Source organism: Xenopus laevis, chromosome 1L (assembly GCF_017654675.1).
Source record: "Xenopus laevis strain J_2021 chromosome 1L, Xenopus_laevis_v10.1, whole genome shotgun sequence".
In the NCBI taxonomy this organism is placed as follows: Eukaryota; Metazoa; Chordata; class Amphibia; order Anura; family Pipidae; genus Xenopus; species Xenopus laevis.
In genome coordinates, this window is record NC_054371.1 from 112,715,528 (window position 1) to 112,742,306 (window position 26,779).

At 39.7% G+C, this 26,779-nt stretch overlaps 1 protein-coding gene across 3 annotated transcripts in view; it reads left to right on the forward strand.

Annotated features, from left to right (window-relative positions):
- Positions 1 to 26,779, forward strand: part of LOC108712940 (beta-1,4-galactosyltransferase 1) — a 54,970-nt gene that overhangs the window by 24,906 nt on the left and 3,285 nt on the right. For 2 of the 3 annotated variants that reach the window (XM_018255492.2, XM_018255483.2), the window contains 4 exons: positions 14,664 to 14,768; positions 16,602 to 16,834; positions 23,103 to 23,290; positions 23,925 to 24,047. In XM_018255492.2, coding sequence (XP_018110981.1) covers positions 14,664 to 14,768; positions 16,602 to 16,834; positions 23,103 to 23,290; positions 23,925 to 24,047 — 649 coding nt within the window. Of the gene's footprint in view, positions 1 to 13,227; positions 13,399 to 14,663; positions 14,769 to 16,601; positions 16,835 to 23,102; positions 23,291 to 23,924; positions 24,048 to 26,779 lie in introns of those variants that run through there. The other variant, XM_041562122.1, reaches the window with a different exon arrangement.

Sequence of the window (26,779 nt, forward strand, 5' to 3'; positions counted from 1 at the left end):
GTTGTGGAGAAAACATCCGGGATAATGCGTCTGCCTTTGTGTTCTTGGTGCCAGGACGGTAGGTGAGGTGGAAATTAAAGCGCATAAAAAATAATGCCCATCTGGCTTGCCTGGGCCTAAGTCTTTTAGCTGACCGAAGGTATTCTAGATTACGGTGATCCGTAAAGATAAGGATAGGATGTCTTGCGCCTTCAAGAAAATATCTCCACTCCTCCAAAGCGAGTTTGATCGCCAATAGTTCCCTGTCAGCAACATCGTAATTACACTCAGATTTTGACATTTTGCGTGAAAAAAAAGCAACTGGGTGAAGTTCCTCTTTAATACCTGATCTTTGGGAGAGAATGGCTCCAACTGCATTTTCAGAAGCATCTACCTCTAAGATGAAAGGCAGCGTGGGATCAGGATGATGAAGAACAGAGGCAGAAACAAAAAGATCTTTTAAGGATTCAAAGGCTCTTTGAGCTTCCGAGGTCCACATGAACTTAACATTGGCTCGTGTGAGACTGGTGATGGGTGAAATTATTTGAGAGAAATTCTTAATAAATTTCCTATAAAAATTAGCAAAACCAATAAATCGTTGAACAGCTTTTCTAGACGTGGGGACAGGCCAATTCAGGATTGCTGAGACTTTCCGGAAATCCATCTGGATTCCCTGGGGAGTGATAAGAAATCCTAAAAATTCCACAGAGTCTTGTTCAAAAATGCATTTTTCTAGCTTAGCATAGAGTTGGTGAGTGCGTAAGTGTGAAAGAACTTTATTCATGTATATTCTGTAATCTTCGAGAGAATTGGAAAAAACAAGAATGTCATCCAGGTATATTATGACAAAAACATCCAAAAAATCACGGAACTGGTCGGATATTGAAATTGCTCTGTGAAGAATTGCGTAACATATTTGGACATGAACAAACTTGCAGCTGTGAATGTGTTATACTTTATTGCATCTTTTTTACTTATGTTGAAAAACAATAAAAAATTCAAATAACAAAAAAAAAAAACTTTGTTACAAAGTTATATGAAATGCAGAAGCATTTTCAATATGACCTAAAGTTACCTATTATGATTAGATAGACATTAAAAATGGCAATCAGGAAACATGGTTGTTATGTGAATAAAGTTATGTGCCAAATGATAAAAAAAAAAATCACGGAACACGTCATTCACAAAGTGTTGAAAAGTTGCTGGGGCGTTGCATAGACCGAATGGCATGACGAGGTACTCAAAGTGACCGTATCTCGTGCGGAAAGCAGTCTTCCATTAATCTCCTTCACGGATCCTGACCAGATTATAAACCCCTCTAAGATCCAATTTTAAAAAAACGTTAGCTTCTCGAAGCTGTTGGAATAACTCTGGAATGAGTGGCAGTGGGTATCTATTCTTAATAGTTACCTTATTTAGTTTGCGGTAGTCAATGCAGGGTCTTAATGAATGATCTTTCTTTTCAACGAAAAAGATTCCAGCCCAAGCAGGAGATGTGGAATGACGAATGAAACCTTTGGCTAGGTTTTCATCCAGATAGTTGCGAAGTTCCAATAACTAAGGCTCAGACAAAGGATATATGCGACCAAAAGGTATCTGTACTCCAGGTAACAGGTCGATGGGGCAGTCATATATGCGATGTGGAGGTAAGGTGTCTGTTCCCTTCTTATTGAAGACGTCCTTAAACTCTTGATAAGCCACTGGAAGATTATCAGGAACTCCTTGTGGAGGTGCAAGAGAACAGAGTTTGGCACGTCTGCAGAATAATATTGGTTGACACTTAGAAAGACAAAAATCAGAAGAAAAAACTATCTCCCCAGTAGCCCAATTAATGGACGGATTATTTTTCCGAAGCCATGGCATCCCCAAAATAACAGGAAATAATGGTGATGCCACAATGTCAAAATTCAAGGTTTCTGAATGAACTTTATTTAGGGACATAAAAAGGGGAGAAGTCTCTTGAGTAACTGGACCAGATAATATGGGTGAGCCATCCGCGACTCGAAGAAGCGTGGGATTCTTTTTCAGGTGCAGGGGGAAACAGTGAGTTTTAGCAATTACAGAGTCCAGAAAACACCCACTGGCCCCAGAGTCAATTATTGCTTGAAGTTTCACCGACTTGTCTTCCCACTGTAAGGAAAGTGGAACGGTAAGTAAGGGAGTTAAAGGGGAAGTAAACACTGGAGACTTATTAGAAACAACTTTACCCCTGGAGGAAGGTCGTGTGGGGCAATCACGAAGTAGATGGCCGGCTTGTCCACAGTATAGGCACAGATTGAGCCTCCAACGTAGCAGACGTTCTTCAGTCGTTAGTGCTGATCTAATGGCACCGATCTGCATGGGTTCAGGATCCACTGATGGGGATGAAACAGCTGAAGCAACAGGCAGCCGGATTAGTGGAGAAGCACGAGGGAGTACCCACATTGGGGAGCCTTGTCCCGACCTCTCAGCTCTCCGCTCACGGAGTCTCCGATCAACCTGTATGGTGAGTAGAATGAGGTCATCTAAGGTCTCAGGAATTCCCGTACGTGCCAGTTCATCCTTCAAGCTTTCTGACAACCCCAGGCGATACTGATGTTTGAGTGCAGATTGATTCCAGTCAACATCTGCTGCAAACTTGCGAAACTCCAGTGTGTAATCTTCAGCTGGTCCCCACCCTTGACTCAGAGCACGCAATGAAGCTTCTGCCGCCGAAGACCTATGTGGATCTTTGTATAACACGGCCATGGCTTTAAAGAAAGACTCCACTGTAGCCAGTTCTGGGCTGTGCTGATCCATTAACCGAAAAGCCCAAGCCTGAGGGTCCCCGGATAAGAAGGAAATAACAGTACCTACACGAGCCTGTTCGGTAGGATAGGTACGTGGCTTGAGTGCAAATAAAAGTTTACAGTTATTTTTGAATAGGCGAAAGGTCTTTCAATCACCAGAGAACCGTTCAGGAAGATGGATCTTGAGCTCAGGATGATCAGAAGAAAGTACTTGACTATCAGAGGTAGATTGATCAGCCGATGATACTGTGGCTGAACCCCCAGGAGGCGACTGCAGTGTCCTCATCTGATCTTGCATCTGAGCATAACCTCCCTGAAGTTCACGAACCGCTTGAGTAAGCGTGGATAATTGTTGTGTGAGAACTGAAAATGGAGATGGTCCTTCGGCTTGATCCATCCTATGGCCTGGTTATACTGTCAGGCTTACCGGAGGATTTAGATGATGGATCTCTTCTAGAAGACAAGGACCCACAAGCGGCTCACACAACACTGAACCCACCTGAGGATGATACAGGGGGAGCCGTGAGTGGAGAGAAGCCAGTGAGGCTATCAAGGATCGAGGTACCAGGGAGTAAGAGAGAAGCGTAGTCAAACCAGATCCAAGTTCAAAGGCAGGCAGCAAACAGCAGGAAACAATAGGCAGGCCGAAGTCAAGATATGAAGCAAAGATTCAGAGTCGATCAAAAGCAAGGTAATACACAGGAGATCAATGGGTAAGTTTTAGCTAAGTTTCAGGAGTAACCACGATAACCAGGCACAGGTAAAATATAAAAATACGTTTAAATACCTGGAGTCTTGGCGCCTTTTCGCCAGCATCAGCACGCCTGCGTAAAGACGCCAGTGTTATTACGCTCAGCGATGCAGTACTCACGTCGGCGTCAGTCAGGACGTGCTCCTAGTTGCACGCCTGCGTCTTGACGTTCGTGACGTCTGCGCCACCTTGAGATGCCGCGCTGAGGGAGCCCTTCGGTAAGTATCCTTACAATTGGTGCAGGACTGTATAAGGGGCAGTGTAATTTGAATTGATCATTTACAGGCAGAACCATAGCAAAATATACATCTGGTTAGTATGTTTAACGTCTTTATTTCACAAATAATAACATTCATAGAGCAAAACATCAGTTTTTAAGAACAAAGAACATCAGGACAAAATTTGTATGTAAAACCCGGGAAAACATTACTTAAAATCAGGGAAATTCACCCATTGAAATGCATTATAAATTGGTGGTACCACAAATAAAAAAATGCAAAATGCATAAAAACTTAAAATCCGGGGACTTAAAATTGAGGTTTCACAGTATACACAAGGGTGTGACTGAAAATAAAGCAGAAGAACTAATGTAAATGACAAAGTTAATTGCAACAGGCAGAACAGAGAGTTTATTGGTAGTGATGGGCGAATTTATTCGCCTGTCGCGAATTCACAACGAATTTCCACTTTTCGTCGCAGGTGAATAAATTTGTGAAATTGCCGACAATTCCGACGTCTGTGACAATTGTAGGCGCCCATTGACTAATGGGCGTCAGAATAGTCGCTGGAATTGACGCCAGCGTCAAAAAACGTGTTTCGGTGAAGTGAAACGGGAGAAATTCGCCCATCACTATTTATTGGACTGGAGCAGTGAGGGGTGGAAGGGCATAGTGCACACAGTGTCAGCCACCACCCGTAGCGATTCACCCCTCCCCACTTGGCCCACTGGAGAACAGGAGACATGAGCAGGGTGGTAGCCAAAAAATATAGTTACTTCAATGGCAGAAAGAGACCCAGCTATATTATTCAATTATTCCAAATAAGTATGTAATTACCTTGTTTGTTATACGCCTCACACTGCTCTCCTTCTGGTTCCCATAAGCTTGTTGAGGCCTCTCTGGATATGAGTTCCCCAGCTTCTGGTATTGCAGACTCTACAAAAGAAAATAATAATATTTGTCTGTCAACTTGATCCTTTGCTCACAGTTGTTTTTCTTTTTTTTCTGTCAGAACATTACCTTGTTTGTCCAACTCGCACTGCTCCCCTTCTGGCTCCCATAAGCCTGTTGAAGCCTCTCTGGATAGGAGTTCCCCCATCTTCACCTAGTACAGAAAAAAAAATAACTACTATGAGCAACTGTTGACAAAAATAGACAGATAGGAACATGCATGGGTAGTGTCAAAGCACTGTAGAATACTGTAGAAAGGTTGTACAATTCGAAGATATACGAGTACCTGGGTTCTCATGCAATAAAAATAGAACATATACAATGATGGCACTTGCAGGAATTGCATAAAAAAAAGTGGTTTATTAATCCTACATTTAAGCCCCTGGGACTTAAATAGTTGGGACCTGGGGTTTTCCTGATAATGGATCTTTGTGTAATTAGTTTCTTCTATTAATTCTTCTGCCACCTCCTCCTCACCACATCTTTCTTGTACTTCTTCTCCCTCCTCCTCACCAGAACTTTCTGAAACTTCCTCCTCCTCCTCCTCTTCAGAGCCTGAGTCAAAAACAGAACCAACATAAACATTTTCTTCATTTGTGTGCTTAGCGCAAAAATGCAGGGGGTATTTACAGAAATAACAAACCTGCAACATTATTACATCGTTATAGTATGAATAATATATATAATAAATATTTACCAACAATCTCTGCAGCAATATGATGAATGAGGTCTGGCTGCCTCCTTTTTAAGTCTGACCACATTCGCTGGACACCTCTCAGTGTTACATGAAGGTTGAAATGTCTCTGAAGCCTCCTCATCAGTTTTTTAATTACCAGCCTCTTGCGCTCACGTTTCCTGTCCATTCAGACTAGCATGGTATCAAAGCCATGACGCAGTAAAAAACGGAGAAAATAATGCAGCATCTCCTCATTAAACATGACTATTCCTGCCATCTTCGATCTCTGATCTCAGAGCATGTGACACTAACATGTGACAAAAAATAAGATAGTTACACTGTGGAAATGACGGCGCATAGCGTATTTCCTCATTGCGCAAAATCGCAAGTGGAATTATGGGGAACTAGATCAGTAAGCTGTTGGGAAATGAAACGTAGTGCCAAAAACGCATGTTGATGGCCGTGTGTGGTTTCAGTGGCGTATATAAGCCCAACAGAGCTTTTTAAAAAAAAATGCAACGTAAAAACACCACGTCTGGCCTTGCCCTAAAACATAACAAAAAGGACCAACTGGACACTGGTGCAATCCAGATTGTAAGCAGGGTTGCATCTGTGTCTGCTTCTAAGAATTGATGTACATCATCTTATTTTAATGGAATAAAATGCCTTTATATGATACACATGACAGGACCTGAATAACAGCGACATGTCAGGCCACTATCGGCTATTTATCAAGTGTAGGGGACCCTATGGGTTAATCTGCCCTGCAGCTTTAAGGCCCCCACCTTTTTGTTAATGTGATCTGCCAGGAGAGGTATGACAGCTTCCTGCTACACTTCTATATAGTGTGTGTAGGGAGTGGCCTCTTCCTCTTTTGCCTTGGGATGGTGATCCAGCTGGGTATGCTCAGAAGGTGCTGGGTACAGTTAGGCCCAGAAGAAGGCATGTGTCCAAGTCGGAGACCAGGAAACCCTGTGAATGAGGAATAGATATACTAGGGCAGACTTGTCATAGTCTCTCTAGGAGAGAAAGGCAGAGAGGTTAGAGAGAAAAAGCAGTTCTGAGCTCCAACATAGGAGTGGCAGTTTGGAGGTATCTCTCCCAGGCCATATTGCCTGTAGTATAGGGATCCCAGTGGAGAGGGAATCAGGATAGAGGATTTCCCTGAGGTGATCCAGACCACTACTGGAATATGTCGCAGAGGTGAAGTGAGATTCCTGCCAAGTCTGTCACCAGGGAGTGTCAGCCTGTGTCCGCTCTAGGTGAGCCTGCCTGCAGATCTGTGTGAACTCTCTATATGCTGTTGCCTCAACTCCTGCGTGAGTAGAAACCTGATGTCACTTGCCTAGTGCATAGTAATAAACCTTGTTCCTGTTTTATGAAGTACAAAAATATATTCCAAAGCATTCTTTCAAAGTTTAAAAAATTATTCTTTATTCAGCATAATTATTAAAAAATAGGCACACAGACCAATTGATGATCTGTCTTACGCGTTTCGTACCCACTGGCACTTATTCATAGGCCTAACTATTGTTCCATTCAGGGGCGCGCCGGAAATGAGGCGAGCTGAGCCGCTCGCCTCAGGCGGCAGCGCCTGAAAGGATTCCAGGGGCGGCAAAAAGCCGCTCCTGCACCTTTAAGAGCTGAATTTCCGGTTTTTGAACCGAAAATTCGGCTGTACTATTGCGAGAGAGCGCAATTGCGCTCTCCGCAATAGTGTTTCTGCCTCCCCTCCCGACACGTAAGTTGGTGAGGGGGGGCGGCATTGCAGGAGCCGCCTCAGGCGGCTCCTTAGTCAGAATCGGCGCTGGTTCCATTTGGTCACAAGATTTATACCCCAGAAGATCTCCAGGAAGTGATGGCTTTACATTTATGCCATGTTTAAATAGCATGTTGCTACTGCAGCTACCAAGCCTTATTATTCTATTTGTTCATTAAATGTTAGATTATTTCTACTGGCACATGTTCAGGATTTGATTTACTATCAAACAGATCAATCCTTTCAGACTGCTTCGTTACACTTCCATGGGAACTAGCCCTTTAAGCAAACAAAACTGTTGATAACAATTTTATACCAGCCTATAACAGTGACAAAAGAGCATAAAGTACCTGGCAGTTAAGGAATCAAAATAAAGAACAGGAGTGGTATATGGGAAGTACATTTGCATGAATGTAGGCATTCATGCAAAAAAATTAGGTCACCCACAGCGCAGAAAAAGTCGGAGGTGGGTGTTCTTTCTTGTGGCAACTTTTTTGTCTTGGTGACATTTTTGTCCCAATGCAAACACATTGGGAGATTTCTTTTTTTGTCTCTGCGACAATTTTGTTGCAGGGCTTTTTTTGTTGTGGCAGATTTTTGCCACAGTTTTGTGAAAAAAATCTGCAGATGGCGAAGTGCATAATTTCGCTGCGAATCCATGCCTGGCAAAAAACATCTCTCATCAATAACTGCTTTCTGAGTATCTCACTATAGTTATCCCACTGGTAGAGTAGTATTGTTTAGCATGCAGGTTTAGAACTGTATTTTAACAATTAGGGGTGGGTTAGAGACATGGCTTGACAAAGTAAAGGAAGAAATAAACAAGAGAGGGTCAGTATAACCCTTGATCAACATGAGTTCAATACATAGAGCTAAAATGGAGCTAAACTGGGCAAACAGGGAAACTGAAATTGCTCTATGATTGGTTTTTGCTGGGCAGATAATAAGATTACCAATGCACAGATAATCCCCCTGCATAATGAGTCACAACAAAGGGGTAGGGGGGGCATTTACTAGTAATCTAATTATATACCGTGCAAGGACCAAAATAGTGTGGCTTTAGGACCTGGACACACATGCGGATATTTGCAGCGTTTTCGGCACAGTCTGCGCCGCGTTTTTTAAAAAAGCTGACCGCTGTTAAATATTTGAGCGGCAGTATGCTCTTGTTGCTCAGCATTCCAAAAACGCTGCAAATATCCGCATGTGTGTATCCAGGGCCTTTGTTTTTTTTTTCTAATAGAAACATTCAGACTAGAAGGAAGAAGGCTGTAATAGAAACAAATGGCAAGAGGGCGATAGCTACAACTGAGCTAAGGGAAGAAAATGGAGACATTACCAGGCAGATACTTATTATATCTACTATATATAGAAGGGTGTGCAAGGAAATGAGGCTCATTTAGGGTATGAAACATTACTGTTGTACACGAGCTCTTCAATTATTTATTTTGCCAGTATGTATATTTTAAACAGTAGTTCCATTTAGTTTCTATTCCTCGCTTCAGTTCTGATAATGTTCGCCCAGCAAGTACACAAGTGGGGGATGGTGGGACATGGCTGCCGGCCAGTGAGCTAAGAATAAAGTTTCTGGTTACCTGGCTACCCCTGACACTGTTACCCCTTCCAGCTGGCAGCACAAGTCAGTTGTCACTAACACCTTTCATAGGACAGAGCTCGATAGAAACTCACCACCCACCCTTTATGATGTGGTTCTTTCAAATGGTTATAGTTCCTGCTGATTTCTTCTTTATGTTATCAGATTTCTTTTGTTCCCATTGTCACAGTTTTTATTTTGCGGTTTGGCAACACCTGACGGTGGATGGTTTAACTATTTGGTGAGTTAAGCAGCTTGGTCTGCAGCCCATGGCCATGGCCAGCTGCAAGACTCCTGCTTCAGTGGGGATTGATTTGTGCCTGCCAGGTCCCTCGGCAGTAAGCATCATTTGCTAGTAGTTGCTTACTGACTCATGTCAATAAAAGCCACAGTGGCACTCCCAGCCCATCTGGCCATTTGGTAGCCATTTGAAAAACAAAAGTTGATCATGTATGCTTACCTAAATGAGGCATGCAAAAATGTTTTCTCTCAAATGCTTAATATCACAGAGCAGCAAATCCACCGCTGCCAAGAAGTGCAGGACAAAGAAAGCAACACTTGTTGTCCCTCACAAGTGGGGAAGAGTCTATCACCATCACCCGTGAAGTTGCATGTGTAAATATTATCTAGAGTCCTGGGACAGCCTGGCAGTCACCCATACTGCAACACCCTATATATTTATGTTCATATCTGGCTGTGGTTTGTCTGGGACAACTGTGTCATCTTATTCAGGGAGTCACTGCAGTTTGAGGCTACGCCATTTCATATTGGGGTCCATTGTATTTTTCAGTCAGGTCACACATTTACAATCCCATTCTTAAAGGAGATTCAGGCATCAGAGTTCACGGGTGCCATCTTCAGCCGCTTTGGTAATCTTCGGAATGAAAACGATGGAGCAGCACATGCGCAGTTGGAGCAATTTTCTGTTTCGCGACAACAGCACATGCGCTGAAACTCCCGAAAATCACAGAAGCACCAGTCTAATTCTGAAGATTACCGAAGCGGCTGAAGATGGTGCCCTGAATCTGCATCGAGTAGTAAGTAAAAAGTTAGGGGCATTTGCCCAGGGTAACACTTAAGCTGGCCACAGACGCAAAGATCCGATCGTACAAATCAATGTACGATCTGACTTTCCCATCTCTCGACCCACCACTAACCATTCAGATCAAAGTCTTACCATTCCGATCAAATAAGTTGAAGAACAGATCAGCCGATGTTCTGCCCCTAACAGCAATCGTACGATAGACAAAGCTAGTGAAGGTCTCCCACTGAAAATCGTACGATCAGCAATACATGCAGAGATATTATCGGCAGCCGACAGAAATTTTCTAACCTGTCCAATCGACCAAATGACCGTTCTCCGCCGGACGAAAAATGTTGGGACTCTCCACACACATTCCGAAAATTGTACGAATCCTCGATTCGTACGATGAGATGCGTCTATGGCCAGCTTTAGGCTGGGAGGAGGAGGGAGGGGGGTCTGTGTAGGGTAGGGGGTAGGGTTTTTTAAACTTTTGGGTTTGCTTCTCTTTTTTTTTTTTTTTTTCAACTTTCTGTTTATTGAAGTTAACACAGCAATTCAACAGAATGCACTTGTCATTTCCTGTTAACATATTGATCAATAAACTTTTTCTGACATACATTCGTCGCTTAATTTGTTATTACAAATCCAATGATGTGTTAACAATTTTCCAACAATTACAAACAAGGAAAGGGGGAGGGGGAAAAAGGTGGGGGGAAGGGGGTGAGTGAAATCTCCTGATGGTTGAGGTTTTATATTTGTCTTAGCAGCAGTCCTTCTCTATATAACCAGATATTCCATACATCCTCAAATTTACTGAGCCTGTTGTTCAGCATAGCAATTAGCTTCTCCATTTCGATAGACCACCACAATTTGTTTCGAATTTCCTGCATAGTTGGGGGTGGGCCCTTCCATTTTTTAGCTATTAAACCTCTAGTGATTAGGCAGAGTTGAACACATAATTTATGTTCGTTGAATGTTAGCTGTTCAGGTTTACATAGCAGGAGAGCTAACCAAGGGTCAGGTGGCATTGATGTCGCCAAAGTGTCATTTATCGTTTTAAAGACATCTACCCATAACCTGTATACTGTGGGACATGTCCACCACATGTGCATTTCATCCGCTACTTCCCCACACCCCCGTGGACAAAGATCAGAAGAATTAAACCATCTATGTAGCTTCTTAGGAGTGTAGTACCAGTCATGATAAACTTTATACGCATTCTCTTTAATAAGGGTATTAATGGAAGCTTTCGCCATGACCTTATGAATTTTCTCCCATTCCTCCATTTCTATGGGCACCCCTAGTCTCTGTTCCCATTTCAGCATAGTAGCCGTTTTCCCTTGTGTATATGTGGCATCCAGAAGTCCAGAGTATAAAACACTGATTTTATGTTTGCGTAAGGGATGGTTACATAAAAATTCAAAGGAAGAGGCATCGGGATATGTGCGACCCATCAGCCCCGAAGCATAATGATGGAGCTGTTGAAACCTATAATGTTCTTTCAGTGGTATGTGAAATTTCGACCGTAAAGTATCCCAAGAAATGGGTTTAGAATTAATGAACAGATTCTGAACTCTGGAGAAGCCATTATTAATCCACCATGTGAATGATGTGGAGTTAAGCCCCAGAGGAAAAGCAGGATTGTGGAACAGTGGAGTAAGGGGAGAGGAGAGCGTCTGAGACGGCATGGTTGAGTGAACTTTATCCCATGCAGACACTGAATAAACACATTCCTTATACCGTGACTAGGGCGATATTTATGGTCCAGCCAGAGTAAGTCTGCTGCTGCGTTGGGAGCGGTTAGTTGGTTTTCTAGTTCTACCCATCTGCAATCGTTAGGGTCTGAGTGCCACTTAGTTATTTGAGCCAATATGGCTGCTTTCCTGTATTTCTCTAAGTTTGGAAAGGCTAGTCCACCTCGAGTGGTGGATTGATAACAAATTTTTCTATTTATCCGGTGTCGTTTATACTGGGTTTGCTTCTCTTTTAACAAGGTTGTAAGTGGCTTGATTTGTATATGGCAATGGTTTGGAGTGGGTGTAACTTAAGGGGACAAATTCACTGGGAATTTCTCACCTTGACAATAACCCATAGCAACCGGCCAGTGATAAGCTTTTTTTTCAGCAGGCTTTAAAAAGGGTGAGATTAAGCCAGAAACATTGTCTGGTTGTCTGACCTAATAAATAAAAGTTTTCACTTCTTGCAACAAAGAGGTGCTGCAGCGGTATTTTTTTCAGCAAGTTGATAAAAATTTTGATTGATTGCCATGGGTTACTACCAGGTGCGAACTTGCATGAATGAATCCCACTGTGTCTACAGGCTCTTGAGATGTAAAATTTTCCCTACTTATTATTTGAACATCTGCCATTTAAAAAAAAAAAAAAAATACATGTACGGGATCCATTATCCAGAAACCTGTTATCCAGAAAGCTAATTACGGAAACGCTGTCTCATTTAGACTCCATTTTATCCAAATAATCTAAATTTTTAGATTTCCTTACGGTACCTTGTATTTGATCCACTAAGATATAATTAATCCTTATTGGACAGCCTATTGGGTTTATTTAATGTTTACATGATTTTCTAGAAGATATAAAGTATGACAATTTAAATTACAGAAAGATCCGTTATCCGGAAACCCATTATCCAGAAACCTCAACATTACAGAAAGGCCATCTCCCATTGACTTTATTATAATAAAATAATTCAGATTTTTTTAAATTTCCCTTTTCTCTGTAGTAATGAAACCATAACTTGTACTTGATCCCAACTAAGATATAATTAATCCTTATTGGAGGCAAAACAATCCCATTGGGTTTAGTAAACGTTTAAATAATTTTTTAGTAGACTTAAGGTATGGAGATCTAAATTATGGAAATATCCCTTATCCGGAAAACCCCTAGTTCCCGAGCAAGGCCTCATACCTGTAAACCTTAATCCTTAATTATTCCTCTGATTTGTTCAAATTTTCATATTTTCATACCGTATATACTCGTGTATAAGCCGACCCGCGTATAAGCCGAGGTACCTAATTTTACCTAGAAAAACTGGGTAAACGTATTGACTCGCGTATAAGCCTAGGCTGAGAAATGATGGACTGGGAGACTTGGCACTCTATTACTAAATACCCCCAGAGCTCACAAAAAGATGGCACAGCAGCAAGTACATGTATAATACCCCCAGATATCATAGCAGAATGGCACAGATTTAATGCCTGCACTGCTCTCTGGCTTTAACTAGAAAGTGGACCAGTAGCCAGCACAATAACCCAGGGACAACTTAACAGAGGCACTGACTGACCGTATGGGTGGGAAAGTGGTGAGAAGCCTGCAGACTGCAGTGCTAATGTGATAGTAGCAGCTCCTTCCTTGCTTCCGTTTCTCCCGAGCTGAAAACCATTTGATTGCTGCTGGCCAATCAGATGCACACACACAGCTGCTGGTAGTGCGCTCGCCTTCTCCCTGTCACAGCCGAAGTAATTTGATCCTGCAGCAGAGACTGTGACAAGGGAGGAAGAGCGGCAGCAAGGGAAGCTCTGAAAAGAAAAGTCTGCTGCAGAGAAGAAAAGCTCAGAGGGAGCGGGAGACAAAATCACTGCACTGCACTGAAACGGAGCGTTTCAACAGGGGCCGCATTGATCTCCATCCCTGAATAGTGCATCTCCTCTACTGTGTGCCGGTACTTACAGTAGGAAGCGCTGGATTAGGAGCCCCATCAGGGGTGCAGGGGACACGGAGGAGCTCATGAAGCGCAGCCTGTTTTGCAGCCTTCTGCGTATGACTCGCGTATAAGCCGAGGTAGAGTTTTTCAGCAAATTTTGGGTGCTGAAAAACTCGGCTTATACATGAGTATATACGGTATGTTTTATTTTGAAATTGATCAGTCTGTAAGACTTCTGCATTCTGAGTAAGAATGTGGCACCAGAAAAGTCTCTGCAAGGAAAAATGACCCCATTGTGCATCATGAGCAATCTATTTTCACACATCAGTGATAAACCAGTACAATAGTGCCCAACACTCAGGGGGTTATTTACTAAACCTTGAATTTATCTGGTCGGGGGTTTTGGGGCAAAAACTCAATATTTTGTGTGGAAAAAAACCAAAACATTTTGGAGATTTATTATACCCTGATGCTGCAAAAAGCCAGAATACAGAAATCCGCCATTGTATAAGTCAATGGGAGAGGCACCTATCTATCCACTAAATTCTGGGTTTTCGGGCAAAAACACAAAAAAAAAGCAATTCTGGAAAAAAAGTCACAACAAAACCACATGATTAGTGTTTTCGCTCGATTTTATACGTTTTTTTGCAGACCCAAATTATTCTGAGTTATATTATTACTAAATGAGGCAATGGGATTTTGGTTGAGTTTTTTTCTATTTTAATAATGAGATAAAGTTGGATATTAGTAAATAACCCCCTTAAACTTATGTGATGCCAAGGAGCATATTACTAGTTCTAGCATCCACTGCTGCATTTATATGATAACAAAGCTCTTACAATCCATCATGGGGCATGAAGTAATTATTGCTTGTAGTGAAAGACTATGGATCATTTAAATCAAATTAAGGTATAGAAAGCTCAGAATTAGAGCAAGGCCCACAGGGCATAGCGCAAATTTTCGCTTTGGGAAACATCGCCATACTAGCGCAACTATGTCAGATGTTATTTCGTGATGAATATGCGTATTTATAAAAATGCTAAATTTTGTCCCAGCAAGAGAACACTGGCATAATTCGATTTTTCTTTTGCTCTGAGATAGCAAAACAGAAACATATACTAGAATCTATATCAGTGTTAATTTACTTTTAAAAGTTTTTAGTAAGGTATGGTGAAAGAAATTACAGAAAAAAAACCTTGCCTGGGAAAACCCTGGGTCTCAAGCATTTTTGATAATAGCTCCCATACCTTGTATAACACGTATTTTTAAACTTTCCTTTTCAGTGGAATTTAAAAACGAATCATGGCGTCTCATGAATAAATTTCCTCAGCTTTCCTCAGACCAGGATAAAAATTTACCAGAATGTCCAGAAATTCCACCTGATTTAGGTAAGTGAAAGAAATGGCTGCAACGCAGTATTATCAGATCATTATAAATTAAAAACTTGGATTGAACAGGTTTCCGTGGGTCTGGCGGGTTCGGGCTGATCTCGCTCCCCCATTTACGGGTCCGGGGACCTTACACTGCTGGCTTCTGACTTCCAGCTTCCGTTTCTATAGACGCACGCCTGCTCGCACCGCCCCTTTTGCGACTTCGTTGGTAGGGTGGCGCAGGTCTATAAAAGGAAGGGGTAAGTCTGGTGCGGGTGGATGCAGATTAAGGGAAGTCGGGTCCGGGTCGTGGAAAACTAGACCCGCACATCACTAATATCATGTATACTCCGTACAACAGGAATTTAAGTTGCAATGAACATAACCTTGCCGCCATGTTAGTACAAAAACATCTGAAGTAGCCCTAAAAAGTGCAAAGCTTGCCCTTAGAATTGGCCATGAAATATGTATACAAAACAGAAGGAACAAACTGTCTGCTCTTTTTAGACCACTTGTGAATGGTTCATTTGGAACATCAAGGACAATTCTAATAATTACAAGTTGCTTGGCTACTCTGATAGCAAACTGATTGTATTTAAATAAAGTACAGGTATTATCCAGAAAGCTCTGAATTATGGGATGGCCATCTCCTATAGCTTCCACTTTATCCAAATAATCCAAACTATTTCCTTTTTCTCTGTAATAATAAAACAGTACCTTGTACTTGATCCAAACTAAGATATAATGCATCCTTATTGGAAGCAAAACCAGCCTTACCAGTTTATTTAATGTTTACATGATTTTCTAGTAGACGTAATGTATAAAGATCCAAGTTGTGGAAAGATCAGTTATCTGGAAAACCCCAGGTCCCGAGCATTCTGGATAACAGGTCCCATACCTGTACAATCAAGGCAGTGTTTGTATCATAAGATATAGTACATTAGATAAGAGAACACAGTCTGTTGATAGGTACATAACAATATGTAAAAACATAAATACAAATGGTGCAAGAGTTTTGTATTTGTTTCAGATGCCCTAAATATGGATTTTACTATTCATATGCTGCCTTGACTGGTGCAATATACAGGCCTAATATTGCATAGTATCTAAATAATAATTCCTTATCAGATGCAGAGCATGTCCACTTACTGCTGTACATGTTGAAAAAACTATTACAAACAATATTACCAAAAAAAAAAAAAAGATTTATTTTTCCTCTGTAATTATAACCTTGTACTTGATCTAAACTAAGATATAATGAATCCTTATTGGAAGCAAACCCAGCCTGTTGAGTTTATTTGATGCTAAAATGATTTTCTTTTTTAAAAATATAAATTATTTGATTAAAATTGAGCTTTCTGGATAATGGAACGCTTACAGTTGGAACTGCTGATGCCATTATATGAATTTCCCTTAATGGTCCAGAGCTTTAAAACATGAAGCATAATGCAGTCACTCCTTAATTTGGCAACATGCAAGCCGCAGTGCTTGTATTTCGAAGCTGACTTTTCAGTTTACTCTGAAAAGAATAAAAATATAACACACCCCAAAAATTAGTTAGCATTGCTTTAAAATGAACAGAATAAAAGTTAGGAGGGGGTTCAGCGATCCACAAAAGCTCTTTTTTGTGCAGTAACAAATTGTTCCATCTCATAAAAGAGTTGATCAATTAGAAATGTTCAGTATTACCTAACTCCTTCATAAATAACCTACTTTATCTACACACTAAACTTTATCTGTTTTTTACCCGGTCAACCATATGAACTAAAGTAAAAAATAAGGTAAAATTTGAATAATTACCGTAGGTACATTAGAATGTTTGGTACAATGTGTTTTTTCTTTCTTTAACAGGTCCATTAGATATTAGGGTTGTATATAATACATCCCTTCCGATGATCATTTCTCAGAATCCAAATATACGGCCCGGAGGACGGAGTAGGCCCCAGCATTGTATGGCCCAGCAGAAAGTTGCCATTATAATCCCATTCCGTAATCGAGAAGCTCATCTCAAGACATGGCTGTACTACATGCACCCGTTCCTGCAGCGGCAGCAGGCAGATTATGGTGTATATGTGGTGGAACAGGTAACAAATAGAAAGCACATAAGGAATTAAGTGTTACATGAACAAGTCAATATTATCTAAAACAACAACCATCTGGCAAGTTTAACAGTTCTATAAAAGTAATCATTTGACTTTATAAACCTAATGCAAATGTAGGGCTGAAACAAATACTTTGGCAATTCTTTGGAAATGGGGGATAGAAATGATGCAAACCAGGCAATAGGCAAGATTTATAAGATGATCTCTTAATTCAATTCCAGACTTTTCCACAGAGCTAGTTTAAATGAGAAAAACATATCTCACTGTTTTTCACATGGAAATGCTATTGGAGTCTATGGGGCAAATTCACTAACCTGCGGCGTTGCAATAGCACAGGCTTCGCCGCACTTCGCCAGGCGATGTTTCGCCAGGGCGCCTCTAATTCACTAAAATCCGAAATTGAGCTCAGGGAGGCAAACGGTAGCGAAGTTGCGCTAGCGTTAATTTGTCAAGCAAAGCAAAGTTACGCTAGCGATGCCTAATTTGCATACGGCGCCAAGTTAAAGTTGAATGGACGTATATGTAGCAGCAAATACATTACACTACACAAGCCTGGGAAAGCTTCATTAAATAAAATAGAGTTGTTATTTTGCCCTATACATGTGCCCACTGTATAGTTTAGGTGCCATATGTTAGGAAATGTAGGGGGGAAGGAGGGTGCCCCCAAAAACATTTACGATCTTTTTCAGCCTATCACCTTTAAAAAAGGAAAAGATGCCAGCCTTTTTTGGGACTTGGAAAAAATTTCAACTTTTTTTTGAAGCAAGCCCTGTCTACTCTATTGCACTTTGCCTGGTCTGAGGTGGCGAAGGCAAGTCTGGAGGTAACGTTCAGTAAAATGCACAAGTTAGAGAATTAGCGTAGTTACGTTGTCCCTTCGCCATAGCGCAACTTCGCCTGGCGTAAGGGTGCGAAGTAGCGCTAGAGTAGCTCCACTTCGCTAGCGAATTTACGCCAGCGCCGATTAGTAAATCAGCGAAGTAACAAAATGAGGTCACGCTGGTGAATTTGTGCTAGAGTTAGCCGCTTCGCGATTTAGTGAATTTGCCCCTATGGGGTGAAACTAGAACTGAATTAGGAAAAAATTATATTCTCCTCATATTGAATCTCACTCATAAGTTTGTACATGATCAACCATAAAATAATGTTTTCTCACTTATCTGAAACTGACCCAGTACTTAGTAACCACCAGCAACTGTTCTGTTTGCACACTCTATTCTGTTTGCACACTCTATTAAGAACTACACAAATAAAATGCACAGTGCCTAGTAGATATATATATATATATACACACACACACACACACACACACACACACACACATATATATATATGTGTAGTCCCATTCGTGGTGCACTCCAAATAAAGTAATTTTCACATGCCTGTCTCAAGCTTCATACATAGAGATTCCAACAATAGACGCACTCCAGGACTTCATAATGCAGTGAAAAGTAAGGGAAAAAATTATTGCCAGTGTTTTGGATCTAGCTTGGACCGAAACATTGACAATTTTTTTCCTACTTTTCATCGCATTATGAAGTCCTGGAGTGCATATATTCCTCCTACAGAGGATTTGTTGTTTTAGATGGGATCAGTGCCTCCTCATTTGAAAGTTGGAAAGATTCATGAGAAGAAAGCAAACACACAAGGGGGGTTGTGGGAGCACCCGCATTGCTAAGTAAAAATATATAGAAGTATAAGGGAAGTGCTACTGGCATATCCAAATGGGTCAGTGCACATTCCCTGGGCCCCTGTCTAAGTAATTCAGTAGATATGCAAATGCATGTGTTAACAAAGACAGGGGTTTTTAGTTACAAAGTTATGATCATAAAGTTGAAAAGCCACCATACCACGTCAAGGTAAACCCCATATGGCGGTCCCTAACATCACAATTCAAAAACTATAAAAAAGAAAGACGTTACGGGCCATTGAAAAGTTGCTTAGAATTAGGCATTCTATATAAGAAAAGTTCTAGAGGGGACTGAAAGTTCACATTGGCTTCATTTTTAATATACTATATATTTTGATAAATAAATTATTTTATAAATTCTGTTATTATGGTTTACTGAGCACCTGGAGTTCAACTCTACAAAATATATATCTATTTATATATACATTTTGTAGATATATTTTAATTATATAGATATATTTATAGCTATGTTTACATATATACATATTTTAAAGTATAGGAATACAAGATCTCTAAGACCAATATTATAGAATCTTGTATGAATAAATGCAATTGATTTGTGCCTAATAATTTGCACAAACACAGTAAGCATTTCCATAGTAGAAATGTTTTTTGTTCTCCCATTCACACCAACAAAATGTGGTGGCATTTGGAGCATGATTTACCAATGTGGGTGCTAATTTGTGTAAATTGTGACCAAGTTGCAGTGCACGCTACTTAGTTTCTGTAATTATACTTGAAACCTGGGAAATAGCACTACACTGCAGGTAAAAAAAAATATTATTTTGACTTTGTGTTTGCAGTTTGTAAATTGCATATATATTTGTAAATGAGACCTTTATTTTATTTTAATATAATTCTTTAAAAGTATGAAAATATAAAATTTGGTTACTCCTTTGCCACAATGTGCTGTTTTCTGATGTTCACCCCTAGTGAAGGTCTTGTCATTAGCCTCAATGTGCTGCTTAGTAGTTATTGTGATATTAAATAATAGTACAGTCTGATTGGACACATGTTTGATTTTGAAGTAAACGGATAACATACTGAAGGCATGATTTGCTTGTCTCCACCTATGACTTCTTTTATGAGAGTTAAAAACTCTCATTTTTGGTTTTAAGGCAGTGCAATGTACATAGCATGAGGCATGTACATTCCTTCTGTTTTCAAAAAACTTTACACTGTGTAACTTACTAGTTAGTTGGAAGCTTTGGTGATTGTGGGTACACGCACGGCAGGAATCGAAGTCAAAAAGTCAGGCAGAAGTCAAAAACCAGGAATTCAAACACTATAATAACGCTTCAGCAGAATCAGTAAACTGAAGCCAGCTTGGGCACTCTCAAAATGGAGGACTGGGCGCCAATTCGTGACGTCACGACGCTTGGCTTCAAGCGGCAGCGTCACTTTGGCTCTGAACCCGGAAGTGCGCGCCTGCGCACCCGAACACGAAGAGAGACACACCGGTAGGTAAGAGATGGAAAGAATCTCCCGGATCGTCTCACACACTGTATGTGCTGAGCTCTTTGGCTCCTTTTAGCCCTTCTCACCCTAACCAGGTTGCTTTCTCTGCAAATGTAGCAAATTGCAAATGGATTTCCAGTGACATATAAATAGTCATCTCAATGACAGCAAAGCATCTCTTTCTGTAGTAGGTATGTACAAATGTCAGTGTTATTGTTTATGTACATTATTGAGGTTATTTACTAAAACTCGAGTTTATCTCAGTTTTTTATTAAAACAAAGTTGACCAAACTCCCATCCATGAATTGAACTCATTTATCAATACTTGTTCTTGAAAAAGCCAGAGCTAAAAACTTTCAACAAAATGGAGAGCTAATACGAATCATCAGTTTGGCTCTCTGAAAACTCGACTTTATTGAATTGTTGCTGCGAAAACTCAACTTTATCGTATTATCGTCCAAAAACCCTAACTTTACACGATTAACCAGCACAGATCACGATGTCAAGGAGCAACTTCAGGGACATCTGCCATTGATTCTACATGACCTCAACAGGTTTGAGATGGAGTATTTTCGAATTTGTATTTTTAACAGCTTTGGGGTATAATAAATCACTAAAAATTTGCGTTTTCCCATTTCCCCTTTTTTGAGGTTTTATAAATGGGCCCCTATGCTTGCAATATTTTGGTCATTATTATTGTGTGCTTGTTCATGTCCATAATTTGACTGCTCTTCTTTGCTTTTTCTGTGCGTCTGTAGTTATAGGTGTGTCTATAATTAGTCCTTTGGTATCATTGGTGTCATGAGGTATGCTCAAACCCATTCAGTGACATTGTTCAGGATGTTGAAACCTTTGTGCTGATATCATACTCCCCAGTCTTATGCAAGATATGTCATCATCTTAAAACCTCAGAATTTACAGTGTCATCCAAAGCCTGTCTGAAACATTAAAGGAATTCTGTCACGGGAAAACATGTTTTTTTTTCAAAACTCATCACTTAGTGCTGCTCCAGCAAACTTCTGCACAGAAAACCATTTTTCAAAAGAGCAAACTGATTTTTTAATATTTCATTTTGAAATCTGGGGCTAGACATATTGTTAGTTTCCCAGGAGCCCCCAGTCATGTGACTTGATGTGCATCCAATGGATTTGTTTTGCCTCTATTACAAATTAATTATATCTCACTTGGGATTAAGTACAAGGTACTGTTTTATTATTATTACTACAGTGAAAAAGGAAATGATTTTTAAAATTTTAATTATTTGTTTAAAACGGGGTCTACGGGCACATGACCTTCTTGTATTCTGACTTAGTGGATTCAGTGCGTCCCAAATAAAAGAAATCTGAGACTAGAAAACAAGTCTGCAAACATCTCTAAGCTACAGTCATATAAAAAAGTTTGGAAAACCCTCTTAATTCTCTGGAGTTCTGTTTATCATTGGCTGAGCTTTCAAAGTAGCAGATTACTTTTAATATATAACATGCCTTATGGAAACAGTAGTATTTCAGCAGTGACATAAAGTAAAATATGCAATATGCATCATAACAAAATAATGCAGTTGCATAAATTTGGGAACCACAACAGAGATATAACATCAATATTTAGTTGAGCCTCCCTATGCAAATGTAACAGCCTCTAAACACCTCCTATACCCTTGGATGAGTGTCTGGATTCTGGATGGCGGTATTTTTAACCATTCGTCCATACAAAATCTCTCCAGTTCAGTTAAATTTGATGGCTGCCGAGCATGGAAAGCCTGCTTCAAATCATCCCATAGATTTTTGATGATATTTAAGTCGGGGAACTGTGTTTAGGGTCATTGTCTTGTTGGAATATCCAAACCCTGCGTAACTTCAACTTTGTGACTGATGCTTGAACATTATCCTGAAGAATTTGTTGATATTGGGTTGAATTCATCCGACCCTCGACTTTAACAAGGGCCCTAGCCCCTGAACTAGCCACTCAGCCCCACAGCATTATGGAACCTCCACTAAATTTGACAGTAGGTAGCAGGTGTTTTTCTTGGAATGAGATGTTCTTCTTCCGCCATGTAAATAACAACATTTTTGTCTCATCAGTCCAAAGCACTTTGTTTCAAAATGACTGTGGCTTGTCTAAATGAGCCTTTGCATACAACAAACGACTCTGTTTACGGCCTGAGTAGTGATGGGCGAATTTATTCGCCAGGCGCGAATTCGCAGCAAATTTGCGCGGATTCGCCGCCAGTGAATAAATTCGCAAAATGCCCGTGAAAATTCGCCGGCTTCCAAAAAAATTTTCGCGCCGGCGTCAAAAAACGGGCTCCGGTGTCAAAAACGAGACGCCGGCTCCGATTTGCCCATCACTAGCCATGAGTGCAGAAAGGGCTTCTTTCTCATCACCCTGCCATACAGATGTTCTTTGTGCAAATTGTAGAACGATGTACAGATACACCATCTGCAGCAAGATGTGTTTGCCGGTCTTTGGAGGTGATCGTTGGGTTGTCTGTAACCATTCTCACAATCCTCTGCATATGCTGCTCCTGTATTTTTCGTGGCCTGCTTCCCTGTTAATTGGAACTGTTTTATCGAAATAGGTACAGATAGGAGGTATGCAGTATTTTGATCCCCATCCCTTTGGCTGTTAGGTTTCACTGCACCTTGGCAGAATTTGTGATTTTTTTCACGTTTGGGAGTATGAGGCATTTACAAAATGAGAGCAAAGTGCAAAACAAGCAAAACGTGCCAAGTGTTTTACTGCAATGCACATTTTGTTCTCAGAATTGACATGTAATTGAGCCTGTAGCAAGAAGGATCTATGGGAAAATATTGGCAAAAAGGGGGCAGGATTGGGTGGCAGCTACTGGGATTGCTAATGTGCTAAGATAGGTAAGCCATAGTCATTGTTAAAATAGGTATAATTTATGAAAGGTTCTGTTCAAAAAAGGTGAAAAAAACAACTTTGGGCATAACACCATGAAGGAGAAAAATCACTTGTATTAATAAGTCATCCTCAAAAAGTAGGATGTGTTCAGTTTGTGTTCAGTGCTTGATTATTTATAGAATAATATTTTTCTGTTTCAGAAACACAAGTTCTAAATTTTTTTCATATCTTTCTCTACAGATGGAAGACACAGTTTTCAACCGAGCCAAGCTGATGAATGTTGGTTATGCCACAGCATCAAAAGACTATGATTATAGCTGTTTTATATTCAGTGATGTGGACATTATCCCTATGGATGGGAGAAATCTCTACAGGTGCTCTACAAATCCCAGACATATGGCAAATTCTGTGGACAAGTTTAACTTTAAGTATGTACTGAAAAATTACAAACATCATTATTTGGGAAGCCTTGAGATGCATCGTTTAGTATGGGATGTAATTAAAATATATCAAGCCCCTGTGTAATAGACCGCATATAACTTAATAATCACTCTCTACCAAATATTAGGCACCCTCAAGTGATTTTAACTTTCCTTCTGAGGTTCCCATAGTATAAGCTAGTGGACTGTATATCTAATAGGGGACCAGAGTGAATAGCAGTTAGGTAAACCTTGGGTCTATTTGCTATCCTGGAAGGTGATGGAAATGTATTATATGTATGTAAATTGTTCCGAAGTACTATGTTTGAAGTAGTATGTTTGATATAGCACCATGGAAGTATTTGGGCATAAAGAGCATCATCATATATTTATATAATGGCAGCAAGTTAAGCATAATAATTAGTAAAATACAATAATTTAACAAACAATGGTTACAGAACAAAAATGCAATCAGAGAGTCCTGCTCAGAAGAGCTTAAAATCTAAAGGCAGGTAATATACAGACTCCACAATCAAGGGCTGAATTGTCATTTTTATTTTACATACAGGATAAACTGTTCTTTGAATGAACTGAGTAATAGCAGCTTAGATTAATAATTTAATTTGTATTTTTTTTCTTTTAGATTACCTTACAATGACATCTTTGGAGGAGTTGTGGCATTCAAAAAAGAACACTTTATCAAAGTGAATGGATTCTCAAATGTGTTCTGGGGGTGGGGAGGAGAAGATGATGAACTGTTCCAAAGGTACCTGTATAGTGTGTGTATATATATATATATATATATATATATATATATATATATATATATATATATATATATATATATATATATATATATATAACTTCGTAAGGGCAGCACTCCACCTTAGGAACATGCCTCTGGTGCACGGCAATAAAGTATGCAAGCAAAAAGAAGACCAGTAACACCGAGATAGCTTGTGAAATGCTCAAACTTGTATTGCGAAATTACATGCAAGGCTTGCATGTAATTTCACAATACAAGTTTGAGCATTTCACAAGCTATCTTGGTGTTGCTGGTCTTCTTTTTGCTTATATATATATATATATATATATATATATATATATATATATATATATATATATCTATATATATATATATATATATATATATAGATATATATAGATATATATATAGATATATATAGAGATATATATAAAATTTAGCTTGTTTTTTTTTTTGGAGAATTATTTAGGAAAGTACCCACAAACATTATGGGTGAGTTTATTATTCTAACAGGTAGCAATACTTAGATATTACAAGTGTAGTGAACATTAAAACCAGGCTTTGACCCCCATTTCTCTGCATTTATGTGAAAAGAGGCAAATTAGATTTTAGAAAGACAGACACAAAGATTGACTGTATGAGAAATCATTGTGTGTATTATTACAGGTATGGGACCTGTTATCCAGAATGCTCAGGACCAGGGTTTTCCAGATAAAGGATCTTTCTGTAAAATCATGTAAACATTAAATAAACCGAATAGGGGGGTTTTGTTTCCAATAAGTATTAATTATATTTTAGTTTGGATCAAGTTCAAGTTACAAGGTATAATTATTAAAGAGAAAAAGGAAATCATTTTTACAAATTTGGATTATCTGGATAAAATGGAGTCTGTGGAAGATGACCCTCCTGTAATTCAGAGCTTTCTGGATAACGGGTTAACAGAAACCTGTACCTGTATCAGCAAGTGTATCATATATGTTGGCAATAACTACTTCTATAGGTGAAATGAAAGCAGGGTAACATTTCAGATATTTAGTTATTTTTGTTTTACCTTACCACAAAATCAATTTTCCTCAGAAATTTTCTCAAATTCTTTACTGGTGCTGAACTACTAAACTATGAAAACATTTTTCAGGCATTCTACTATTGCAAACTGGTGCTCCGCCTTCCACACCTGCCTCTGACCTTGCCTATTCATCCATACAGAGACACTCTTTAGGGTATATTTATCAATTATTAGCGTGAAATACTGCCTCTCTCCCCATTCATTTCTATGGGATTTTTAAAGGTATATTTATCAAATAGTGAAAGTGAAAGTTCCCCCTTTGATAAATACGCCTTTAAAAATCCGATAGAAATGAATGGAGGGAGGCAGTATTTCACGCTAGCAGACTGGTGAACTCTAACTTCACTCTTTGATAAATATACCCCTTTATGTTTGGGCAGACTCACCACATCACTTCTGGTGTGCAAATGTGTATTCTGCTGGAATTGTTTTTGAAAATTGTCCTTGGCCTGTTTCTTGGATTTGATAGTCTTCCCCGACACTTGGCTCAAATTTCACTAGAAATATGGCTGACCCCTTGTTATCACGTGGTTATGGATGCCTAATGTACCATGAACAATAGTACCTGCACAATTCACCTGGTGCCTGGTATGGACACACACCCACATGATTTCGTTCAACACTGTTTATTTAGTCTAAGACTGTTGCTATATCTTTACTTGGTTAGTCTAAACTATAAACGTTAGCTGTGAGACTATTGTGTTTTCAATGCTTCTTGCAAAACACGGACAATATAAAGAGAGACAATAATATACATATAGGGGCAGATTCATTAAGGGTCGAATTTCGAAGTTAAAAATACTTCGAAATTCGACCCTCGAATTGAAATCCTTCGACTTCGAATATCGAAGTCGAAGGATTTAGCGCTAATCCTGCGATCGATCGAAGGATTTTTCGTTCGATCGAACGATTAAATCCTTCGAATTGAACGATTCGAACGATTTTAATCCAACGATCGAAGGAAAATCCTTCGATCAAAAAAAGGTTAGCAAACCTATGGGGACCTTCCCCATAGGCTAACATTGACTTCGGTAGGTTTTATCTGCCGAAGTAGGGGGTCGAAGTTTTTAAAGGGAAAGTACTTCGACTATCGAATGGTCGAATAGTCGAACGATTTTTACTTCGATTCGTTCGATTTCGTTCGAATTCGAACGAATTTAACCAATGCGATGGTCGAAGTACCCAAAAAATACTTCGAAATTCGAAGTATTTTTCATTCGAATCCTTTACTCGAGCTTAGTGAATCGGCCCCATAATAGAGGATCTCTAAAGTGACACGTAGGCTAAATTTTTCTGGGAATAATTCCAAAATCATGAATTCATGAAGATGTTATACCTAAAATAAATTGTGCAGATAGGGGTGTACATGCAGCTTGTCCTTTCCTGCAAGAGGGTAACACCCATTGCATATGGGAAGGATGTAAGATAAATATACATTCTAGCCAGCAGCCATCACTACTAAGCAAATAACATGCAATAACAGGGGAAACAATGCTATTTATTTGTAATTTCACTGTTCAGAAATCGGTTAGAAGTTCTCTAAAACTTGAAACAGATTAGACAGCTGGTTGGGTCTGCTCTGTATGCATAATCTGATTTACAGGATATAAAAACCTTAAAAAATGATTGTAAAATGCTTGAGGTGTTTTCCGAGAGTCTTTTGAGA